The 12,662-nt window shown below is 39.8% G+C and overlaps 1 protein-coding gene across 1 annotated transcript in view; it reads left to right on the top strand.

Moving 5' to 3' along the window:
• Positions 1–3,439: 3,439 nt before the first annotated feature.
• LOC124144717 (protein O-mannosyl-transferase TMTC4-like) overlaps positions 3,440–12,662 on the top strand; it is a 31,599-nt gene continuing 22,376 nt past the window's right edge. Inside the window, exons 1-3 of the mRNA XM_048391538.1 lie at positions 3,440–3,512; positions 3,834–4,028; positions 10,132–10,468. Of these exons, the coding sequence (XP_048247495.1) occupies positions 4,022–4,028; positions 10,132–10,468 (344 nt within the window). The 5' untranslated portion in view covers positions 3,440–3,512; positions 3,834–4,021. The remainder of the gene's footprint in view (positions 3,513–3,833; positions 4,029–10,131; positions 10,469–12,662) is intronic.

Below are 12,662 nucleotides of genomic sequence, written 5' to 3'. Positions count from 1 at the left end.
ATGTTTCTTGGCACTGATGCTTTCAAAAAGTTCGGATCTGGTGATTGGGGATTCTAATATGTCAATTGTCAGTTCTTGCACATAACCTTGACATGTCACTCTGTCCTCCACCTCACCAAGATTATCCTGACTACCCATTGGTTCAGAATTCAGCGACGAGAAATAGTCCCCCCAGTCTTGTATATCAATAGGGTTGGGTCGTTGCGGTCGTCCAGACACACGCTTTATGACAAACATTTAGAGTCTACAGCTTCTGCAATTTCTAGGTCATTCATTTTATATTGTGCAAACTCTTTCTTGATTCAACACAGTTTTCTGTGTTCATTGTAAACTTTGTAATACTTAATGAGGTATAAGTTATCTTTAGTTTCTTCTGAACGCATTTAAATAATGGCATCGTTCATGTTTCTTAAAGAGACATTCATCATCATCGGGGAACATGTCACTCGATGCTAAACCATAATCTATCACACTACACCCTAAATGCCCAATAGGGGGCACGGGTGGCCCAGTCGTCTGAGGCGCCGCGATTCTCTGTGCAGAGTTGTGTCCCTTGGACACGCCAGCAAACCTATGATTGTAGGTTCGAATCCCGGTTCGCCCTGATTATGTTGCTACGTTTGTCAGCACCATACCCGTGCTCGTGGTTGTTACCAAATACTGTTAAAAGCGGCGTTAAACCCCAACTCACTCACTAAAAGCCCAATAAATGTACAGTCACCGATTTGATAGTCAGTTCCAAATCTTCCATTCACAATATGTATGTTCAGAAGTGAACACATTCCCAAAAGAGTTTTTCCAAAGTTAATCATTAATTTATCACATGAATATCTTTCCATTGTGGAAAAATTGTGGAAAAAAATATACTTGGTAATTATTACTTTCAACATGGTGAATAACATCGTTCTCCACATAGTCCCGCGTCACACCGGTTTTACTGTTCATGTACAATGGACCCGTGAAGATCCGCGGTGAATAGGTCTTCAGCAACCCATTCTTGCCATAAAGGGCGACTATGATTCGGATCGGGTGGTCAGACTCGCTGACTTGGTTGATGCATGTCACCATGTCCCAAATGCGTGGATCGATGCTCATGGTGTCGACCACTGGATTGTCTGGTCCAGACTCGATTATTTACAGACCGCCGTCATATAGCTGGAATATTGCTTAGTGCGGCGTTAAACAACAAACAAACAAACAAATCCAAGTACAATGATAGAAACAGCTGGGTACTGTTACAGTGTACATATACTCAATAAAAAAAACCAGCAAAATCTCTATCCCATTTTGTCTATCTTTGTTATCATACCAGGTCGATCTCTCCGGTTTGATATATGTGAACAAAGCATAATGTAGCTCTACTGAAACCAAACATACTTTTATCCAACAGAACAGTAATAACATGTTCTCTGTATCGAACATCAATAACAAATCTTACCAGTGAATAATTTATCAAAAGTATTCCTCCCGAATACCTTCCGAACTTGGGCCTTTGTGGCTTGTAAACAAAAATGTTTACATTCTGGAGTAAGTAAGTTTCTATTGACTATGTTTCATATAAAGCAACAATTTTCAGACACAAAAGAAACAAAGCCAATGTCGGACAGTTCGTTGGTTAAATCTTCCATATTCCTTGCAATGTTAGATATGCTTTTGCATAACCTTCGACCTTGACGGCAGCACCCGCTCCTGATCCACAGTTGACGATGTTCCACTTGAGTCGAGATCTGCGAATGGAGCCGATCGCGACATCTGATGCTCATCACCTTCCAGAGAAGTAGCTGGCATGTACTAAAAATGACGAGCCTGTCATTCTTATAATAGTCCCTCTTGTTCTCAGATCTGAGCAAAGTCAGTTTCTCATGTTGTCGCTTTTTACGAAAAATTGCAAGAAACAAAATCACTAAAAATCCCAACTCACTCACTAAACATTGTATATAATTTGATATGCTGCCACACTCCTGTGCGACCCAAACATACGTAAATCAAGTTTTTAATAGCAGCAAACGAAAAAGCGTTACCCAGTTGTGGCTGCCGTTTTCATCTTGTGATTTCAACATGTCATAACATGTTTCTATAACTGTCCATATACAACAGCCTGCACAAATACTTATACAAATATCGTTTAAAGTAAAAACTCTTTTTTCAATATATGCACGAGAAGTGTAACCCCAAATGTCCGAACCATATAACAATATGGAAGCTATTTTACTGACAAATATTGTAGATGCTACCTTTAGAGAAATGTTTGGATAATCCTTCAATAAGGTCATAATGGTAAACGAAGCCTTTCTGGCTTGTAGTGCTAATGTTTCACATGCAATACCTAGATATTTATAGTGGGATACTGCTTTCATATGTTTATCATCATAAGTCCATTTTTCTGTTTGTCTTAGTTATCCTCCATTTCTGAAAACAACAATACATGACTTCTCCAGGTTAACATCTAGGCCCCATTTGTTACGATAACCTGTTAACACATCAAGTTTTCTTTGCAGGACTATTACAGTGTCGTCAATCAATGTTACGTCGTCTGCAAAAAATATCAGTATGATATAGGTTAGTCCATCTCCGACAAAAACACCGCTCAATTCACATTTCTTCATTTCATCTACAAGCTCATTTTTTAAAGATAAGAATAAAACAGGACTCAACATACATCCCAAGCGTACATGATGTTGTAAATATTTCAGTTTTCGAACTTGAGATTCTAACAACAGCTGAAATCTTGTCATACATATCTTTTAGAATTCTAAACATTTTCCCATATACACTTTTCATCAGCAGTCTCAATAGCTTATGTCTGTCAACAAAGTCAATTTGTAGGACAAATACATTATCAATTGTAGAATAGTCATGTCTAAAACCTACTTGACACTCATGTAATGCTAGTACTCCATGCACTGTAGCTATATCCTTATACTGGATTCAAGGATAGATGTGAATATTTTACCCATTCCATTTAGCAAAGAAATACCACGGTAATTATTTGGATAATAAACATCCTCTTTATTACATAATGGAATAATCATTGATTAGCGTTTCTTAATATGGTGAAATTGAATTAGCGTATTTAAAAACTTCGGGTGGTATACCATCAATACCCGGGGATTTGCCCATTTTAAGTGACTTGGTTGATTTCTCAATGACCTCTCTGGTAATACTTTCTGACAGATTATCCATACTTATACAATAAGTACATTCATCATCGTGATGTGTCATATAATCATTGACAGTTGCATCAAACCCATCACTGCTGTTACAACGAGTCGGGTTGAGTAAATCTATAATATATATAAACCACTTCTCTGACGAAATGTGCATTTTCTCATTATGGTTCTGGGTGTTTTCGCTTCTGTAACAGCTGCGATAAATTGAGCGCGTTATGTATAGTATTGTTGTACTAGACCTCGCTGTTCAATCATCTAGTTGACACGAAGGATCTGTAAACACGCCACGCTGCATCGTCATCAGAGGCGCAAAGACCACGAACGCCATATTCTAAAGTGAAGGTAAGTCTCTTGTTAGGGTGAGAGGAAGTATCAGGCGAACAAATATATTTATTATGCACATTTGAATCATTGCATTATTTCTAAGGATAACATTTTTTATCCTTTTGGTTGGGACTCTTAAAAAAGTTGTCAGCCTTGCCACAAGTGAGTTGACACGAGGGGTTGGGGAAATATGATGTTCATGTTGGGAAAAATATATTTAATAAATGTTCGGTCCCTAGTTGGACAAGATATACCACAAGGCAGATCTGATAGATGTTCATGTTTGTTTTGATTAATCGTGTATGTTTAGAATTCGTTTCAATTTTGCTATTTTTACAGAGCAAAGGTTGTGCTGAACTGGAATATGTGTAAAGTATTTGAAGCTTATCACGCCCTCATCATACAAGAGTCAATTTACCCGCTTTGACATGGTCGTGATCCTTGACATTCTACAGTTCGGAGGACGGTGACTCTAGGGCTGAACTGGCACATCCACGTGGTGGTAGGGTCATCGATGTAGAGTACCTATGATCCGTGAGTGGAGGGTTCTATGCATTTTTTATGCTTTACTTTGGACACTTTACATATAAATCATTGACACTTTTATCCACATCGATTCTTTCATTGTATGTTATTTTTACAATTAGCAATTTACAATTTATTTATCAAATGGATCGACTTTACACCATTCAATGCCTCAACAAAGCTTTCAAATAGTTTTATTGTTTACATGTGGGGGACGTTTCCAAATTTGACACATGCGAGACGTTAGACTTGACCCATTCGTTTCCGTGTTGTTTCACCGATGGGGCAGGATACGAATACCGTTTTTCGCGAACATCATGTATCATCACTATTGCCACTTTTAATGAAATACGGCAGCGCTATTGAACCGGCCGTTGTATACGAGAAACTACAACATGTGAGTTAAAGTGACCCCGAGGTGTGTATGAGTTTATACACGTTTCATGGCACTGTTAGCATAACCCCGTCCCTGTTTGTGACTCAGAAAACATATATTTTATCTTAGTTTGGTTAAAATGTCACAACCCATGTACTTGCCCAGTGATGGAGGAAGAGAGGTCTTGATTTAGTCTTTCTTCAATAAAATCCATATCAGTAGATGAAGTTCATATACATGCGTCATCGGCAAATACACCTGGTGATATTTTGAACCTGGTCAGTCATATCATTTATGTCAACTAGAAATAGGAACGGCCCCAGTACACAGCCCTGTTGGGCCCCTGCTTTGGTGAATTGTTTACTTTACCACTACCATTACCCTGTCGAATGCCTTTGAAATATCACAGAATATCATGCAAACATATTTATGATCGTCAAATGAATTACAAATTTAATGATACATTTCGATCAGTGTATATCTAGTACAATTGTTTGGCAAGAATCCCAAATAATATTTGGAAAGTAGTTTAATCTCCAGAAAGTAATCTTTTTTAAAAATTAGCCTTTCAAATAGTTTCAAGACAAGATAACTGTGAAATAGGCCTGCAGTTGGAAGGGTGGTTTTTTTTTACCTTTTCCACTGTGATGAGAATGTGCTTTGTTCAAGAGATAAATTAAATAACAAAATTAGAGGATTGGCTTTGGATAATGATATATTTTCTAATAATCTGTGATTGAACTCCTAATATCTGATTACAATTAACAAATGAAATATTAGCGTGTAAGGAAATATAAAGAAGGAAATCTGCAGTACACTGTGAATGTATATTTAGTGACGTTCATCGTACATGTAGTGGCAACCAGTAATTCCCTTGTTTGAGGATTGTCGTCCCCTGATATTATTTATACAAAGAAACCTGACACAACCAAGAAATGTATGATTATCGTTCAGATAAACTCTCGAGGATTGAGGCTTTTTTGTCTAGATATTATTTCCGCGATTGGATTCCCTTTTTTGAGACCCGTGAAGATCCGGGGTAGAATAGGTCTTTAGCAACCCATGCTTGCCGTTAAAGGCGACTATGCTTGTCGTAAGAGGCGACTAACGGGATCGGGTGGTCAGGCTCGCTGTCTTGGTTGATGCATGTCATCGATCTCAATTGCGTGGATCGATGCTCATGATATTAATCACTGGATTGTCTGGTCCAGACTCGATTATTTACAGACCGCCGTCATATAGCTGGAATATTGCTGAGTGTAGAAGTTGCATTTGACGATTATGAAAATCGGTTTAAAAAATCGGCACTCCTAAGTTGTGTTAGATTTTGGCAAAGAAATCCTAAACTATCGTGTTTTAACAGCATGCCGAGTAATGGGTTCAGCACAGATGCAATAAGAAAATTATGTTTATAATAACAACGTAAAACAACAAACGGCAACCGTCATATCTACCACCTTTCAAATAATGTCAATATTCACGATCGTACATGTTTATAAATGGTATTCAAAAATGCTTCGCTAACAGATGAAAGGCACCGACTGTACTTTATCCTGCGATAAAGAACATGTTTTCAGTTGAGTCCTAAGGGACTGACGTCATGGCGCTGTTCAAATGACCTTCCCCGTGATCTAACGTATCCTTGGTAGCATCTCTGTTTCATTACTGCCAAGCAGGATGGCGGATGAACAAGGATTTTCTGTGAAAGAGTTTGTTTAAATTTGTCGAATATTCGAATGTTATTGTCTCGGAAGAAATATGGCAAGAATATGTTTACCATCTCTCATGCCACTGTAACCGTCTACAATATCTCAAACCACTGTATCCGTCTACTATCTCTCATGCCACTGTATCCGTCTACTATCTCTCATGCCACTGTGTCCGTGCCACAGCACTTACAAAATTGTCCGAGGCGGGCGTTGGTTCCCTACGAAGTATGTATTTCCCTCAGGACAAAAAAATGAGCAATCCTTGAAACGTCCAAGAGAACATGTACACGTGTTGCTCAGTGTTCGGCATTTAACAATATTCATCAGTCTAACAAACCGGCCGCTGCTGCTCTTGCTCCGCCATGTTCCCATGACGACGCCATATCACGCCACAGACCGTCGCTTCACGTCGGTTACGGTATCGTGTAGTGTAACCAGCTAGGTAAGCACACTATTTCATGGTTTGCAGTTGCTACAGTCTGCTTACATTAGTGGCGGAAACAAAACCATAACTTGTACAACAGAAAACACAACTCACAATAACCAGCGACACCGAACTTCGGCTATGTTTACATTAGCTCACCCCAACGTGATAAACATGAAGCAAGGTAATATAAAACCTTAAATCTAAAATGTCTTCTTTTTGCTGCATAAATTTGGGGATAACCACACTTTGAACGGATAATGAAGTGAAACCTATTTATTAAATATCAAGAATAGCAACGAGGTTTATGTTATTATGTAATCAATCAAAGCAAAATGTCAGGTATAGCAACGGGGTTTATGTTATTATGTAATCAATCAAAGTAAAATGTTGAGTATAGCAACGTGGTTTATGTTATTGTGTAATCAATCAAAGTAAAATTCAAGTTAAGCAACGGGCGGATTATTTTGTAATCAAAGTAAAATGCTAACAATGACCATCATGTTTAAGTCTATTGTTTATTGTCGCCTAAACCAGAAAATGCCAACAATTATGATCAAAGTATTGGTCATTGTCGATCTAACTGAAATATGTCAAAATCATCTTAACAATGTTGCTTAATGACATGGAAAGCCCTCTAAAACAAAACAATCATGTTTATATTGTCTTAATGGCATCTCCACAGCAAATGTCAACAGCCATGTTACACGTATTGCTCAGTGACGTCTAAAAGTGTCAACAATCCTACTCATTATATTGTTTAATGACATAAAACGAAACTTAAAATAATGTTCAGTGAGTCCAAACAAAGCAACGGAAGCCTTTTAGGGCCATTCGTTTTTTACATGTTTTTCTTGAAATTTCAAGATACTAAGTTGAAATTTCAAGTTATAATCTTAATGGTTCAACTTATTATCTTGAAATTTCAAGATGATTATCTTAAAATATCAACTTAGTATGTATCTTGAAATTTTAACTAAGTATCTTGAAATTTCAAAACAACATCTTGAAATTTTAACTCAGTATCTTGAAAATTCAAGAAAAAAACCAAAACAAGAAATAGCCCTTAACGGCTTGCGTACAAAGCTGCAAAACACGTTTTAAAAATATTGATCAATGAAGTCAACACTGCAATGCTCAGGTGAGGTTCTTCTGTATGATTGTCCAATCGGTGTAGATGGCAAGACTATACCACATCAATGCTCATAAGCTTTAGCAAACCGAGATTGATCCCAAACAATAGATAAATAACTTTATTGACTTTTCGCAACTTGCCATACTATCTCAATATTATACAACGGGGCGATATATTGACTTTGGGTCACATATGGCAGTTCTACAGTTCATATCATGAGCATCGATCCATGCATTTGGGATCGATGACGTGCATCAACCAAGTCAGCGAGCTTGACCAACCGATTCCGTTAGTCGTCTCTTACGACAAGCATAGTCACTTTTTACGGCAAGCATGGGTTGCTGAAGACTTATTCTACCCCGGATCTTCACGGGTCTGATTATTTACAGACCGCCGTCATATAGGTGGAATATTGCAGGGTGTGGTGGTAACAACTAACAAACAAAAAGCAAACAAATGTTTCTCGTCCACTTTCACTTGATTGTCTGGTCAAGACTCGATAGTGCGCAGTCTGCCGTCGTATGGCGAAATACTGCTGCGCGGCTTCAGACCACAAACATTTATTTATTTTACTTTATTTATGCAGGTTGTGTGAGAGGCGGGTCCTGCCGGTAGAGCAACACATACGTATCCTTTTCGTGAACACGACGTAATTCCTGATTTTCAGTGACCCGTTAATATAATTTTCATAGTTTGATATATTTAATTTCAATGATTCTCGTATTATATATTTCCAATCTCATTAAAATCTGACCTCAGTTCTCGCTACCGCTAAACAAAGATCTTTGTTTAGCGGAAGCGAGAACTAAGATCTGATTTTATTGAGATTGATATATTTTAAGCAAAATTGCAATGACTGCGCGAGCGTACGTGTGTGTGTTTGTTGTGCGTGCGTGCGTGCGTGCGTGCGTGCGTGCGTGCGTGCGTGCGTGCGTGCGTATGTGTATATTACAGCTATATTTCATCGGGTTGTTAATAATCGGATCTGGACCAGGCAGTCCGGTGATTGGTACTGCGAGGATCGAACCACGTCGTCAGGGTACGATGACTACGAGCCTCACCCCTCCATCCATTGAATAGCCTGTTACGACCATCACAGGTTGCCGGGGACCTTTTTCTAAAGCGGAATCCCTACAGGAGTGCTGTGATATGCAACAGCTGCGTGAAAACTGTGCGAGGAACAATATTTAAGGGGTCACCTAAATTCATCCAGATATTATATGTAAAGTGGAATTGTGGAATTTAATCTTCCCAGCAAAGTTAATATCTGGTCCATGCCCCGTGAGCATCGATGCAGGCACGCCATTAGGGCAGTCTGGATATTAAATGCAATCACATGATATATTATGTTACATATCCTTCCATTTAATAGCTGGGTCACGGATGGCACTGGCCTCCTGTGCGTGTCGAAATCCTATGGTCCCATGTTTTAGGTTTGTTTGTTGTTTAACGCCGAAATTAGCAATATTCCAGCTATATGACGGCGGTCTGTAAATAATCGAGTCTTGACCAGATAGTCCAGCGATTGACATCATGAGCATCGATCCACGCAATTGGGATACGATGACATGCATCAACCAAGTCAGCGAGCCTGACCACCCAATCCCGTTCATTGCCTCTTACGACAAGCATAGTCGCCTTTCACGGCAAGAATGGATTGTTGAAGACCTATTCTACCCCGGATCTTTACGGGTCTCACAAATAGTAATATTATTGACCACATTATGGCAGAAGCCGTAATGGTAAGAGAAGCGGATAGCCTCAGTGTTTCTTATCCAGTTGTTTACAATTCCTGCATTCCTGACTGTAGACGTGGTGTAACGTCACTGGTGTTGCCTGACCTGTTTCGATATCGTGTGTTACCCAAACACTAAACAAAGCGACAACAAGACACACGTGTCGACGTCGCTTGTTTACTCGGTAGCCATCATTTTTACAAGCCCGGATGTGCGGGGATCAGTCATTGTGCTTGACAGTAAGGGTGATAGGGACCAGTCTTTACTGGATATTGCAACATGGCCCATCCCAGTCTTTGCCACCTATGGTTAGCTGTTAGGGCCATACCCTTCATAGGATGCCTTGCTTTCAGGCGGGCTGCAAGAGCAATCTATTGCATACCGCAATTAATGCGATTAGCCAACCTTTTCTAAGGTCTCAATGCAACCCTACCATTTTGACTGTACTCGTCCCACACTCAAGTAATTACACTTTTTCATTCGCCCACCTGTCGGTAGTATATATTGATAAGAGGCTCGATACAGCAAATCTGATACAGTCATTGATTTTACCCACTTTATGTCACGTTTTGGAAGAGTTGGATTGGTTATACACGAGCATTGTGAGAGCGATGGTGGCAGAGTGGTCTAAGGCACCGTAATACCCTGAGGCAGCATCCTGAGAGCGTGGGTTATACCCAACAAAAAAATTGCACTAAATTAGAGGTCATAAAACACGCTTATCCTTCATAGGGAACATCATGATAAACGCTTCTTTGAGAAAGCCAAGATTCCCGAAGACAAACGGCCACGTAAGCAGCGACCAGCAACTAGACTGGGATGACGTCCTGCCTGTACCCAAACTCAGCTTCTCTGTGGCATCTGTCCTCGTCTTCTGTCTGGCGGTACTGTGTTTCGCGAACAGCCACGATGCAGGTTTTGTGTATGACGACCTACGGGCCATCATCAACAACCGAGATCTAATCCCTGAGACTCCACTAACAGCCATATTTGCTCATGATTTCTGGGGACAGGAGTTGGATGAGAAGAGTCACAAGTCCTACAGACCACTTACTGTGATGACCTTCAGGTGAGATAAGTGATAATCGACATAACATAGCAAAATAACCGCACCCTGTCATGTTGGCAGCTTGTTGTTGCAAGCATAACACATTGATTATTCTTTATACTATCGAAGACAGGCACCTATGTATACACTTGACCGCCTATACCTTTTATTAATTTAATTTTCGAACGAAACACATATTTTTGTTTACACAAAGATATAATTCAAATATAGGTACAACTATCTGACTGCCATTTCAATATCTTCCTCTGCTTCTTGGCATCATCGCATATGCCCAGAGAGCGTATACGGATCATGAAATGCCAGGCAAAAGAACGCATACACTTGAAAATTGGATTTGACCAAACAAATTACAAACGTTATCAGAACGTGACGAGACTGAACACTGGAAACTTGAGGTCCAAAACACAACAACGACACCCGTATCAAATGCATCACCCTATAATCAGTTCCTGCTTGGTCATTCAAACATGGGTGTACACTTTCTTTTCCCCGGCAGTTTAGTGTGGAGTCTCTTCTATGGCCCAGTGATTATCTCTGGAAACTTTCTGTGTTCTTGTACGCACTTTACAGCATCGGGAGTATCTTAGACACTTATCAGAATGAGAACAATGTCATATGGAGATATTTCTCATTTGTCCATTTAATCACCCCTTTGTGAAACACCCTATTTGTTATCGCCGATTTGTCATTCTTTTATCACACACCCTGTTTGTGACGCACGTACACATACCATATGCGACACATCCAGTTTGTCAGAAATACCTATATGGAGACCCATTTGCGCCTCCCCAGTATTCGTCATCGCCAGTTTGTCACACACCCATGTGTCACAACCGTATTAGGCACCCAAGGACGTGTAAGTTAATATCACAGCATAAGCTGACATCCAAACGGGTAAACCCGGTCATTGTTAATATGAAACAAAAAGCCCAGTGCTGAAACACACAAAAACAGACCAGATGGTCGCAGTTAAAACAATCAAGATTCAGATGTCACATCTCCATTTGTCACACACTATATGTCATCCCCCATTTGTCACACATCCTGTGTGCCACACACCAGTTTGTGTCACATTCCATCTGTTACACATGTCATTTGTCACAAATCTAATATCATCCCATCTTTGTCTTCGTCCATCTGTCACACATCTCATCTGTCACATCTCATGTCACACCACCATTTGTCACACATTCATCACACACATTTGTCACTCACCCTAATTGGTCACACTCCACATTTGTCACATTCCACACTTGTCACACCCCACATTTGTCATACCCCATTTGTCACACTCCACATTTGTCACATATCATATTTGTCACACTCCACATTTGTCACATTCCATATTTGTCACAATCCACATTTGTCATACCTCATTTGTCATACTCCACATTTGTCACATTCCACATTTGTCACACTCCACATTTGTCACACTCCACATTTGTCACATTCCATATTTGTCACATTTACCATATGTCATACCCCACATTTGTCATACCCCATTTGTCACACTCCACATTTGTCACATTCCATATTTGTCACACTCCACATTTGTCATACCTCATTTGTCACACTCCACATTTGTCACATTCCACATTTGTAACACTCCACATTTGTCACACTCCACATTTGTCACACTCCACATTTGTCACATTCCACATTTGCGACATTCCACATTTGTCACATTCCACAATTGCCACGCTCCACATGTGTCACATTCCACATTTGTCACATTCCCCATTTGTCACATTCCACACTTGTCTCATTCCCCATTTGTCACATTCCACACTTGTCACGCTTCACATTTGTCACATTCCACATTTGCCACGCACCACATTTGAAACATTCGACATTTGTCACATTCCACATTTTTCACATTCCACACTTGTCACATTCCAAATTTGTCACACTCCACATTTGTCACATTCCACACTTGTCACACTCCATATTTGTCACACACCATATGTGCCACGCCAGGATTTGTCACATTCCACACTTGTCACATCCCCTACTTGTCACATTCCACACTTGTCACACTCCACATTTGTCACATTCCATATTTGTCACACTCCACATTTGTCATACCTCGTTTGTCATACTCCACATTTGTCACATTCCACATTTGTCACACTCCACATTTGTCACATTCCATATTTGTCACATTCACCATATGTCACACCCCACATTTGTCATA

Source organism: Haliotis rufescens, unplaced genomic scaffold (assembly GCF_023055435.1).
Source record: "Haliotis rufescens isolate VD_foot unplaced genomic scaffold, xgHalRufe1.0.p SCAF_9, whole genome shotgun sequence".
In the NCBI taxonomy this organism is placed as follows: domain Eukaryota; kingdom Metazoa; phylum Mollusca; class Gastropoda; order Lepetellida; family Haliotidae; genus Haliotis; species Haliotis rufescens.
Note: the sequence above shows the minus strand (reverse complement) of the source record. Positions and strands in the feature narration are given on the sequence as shown.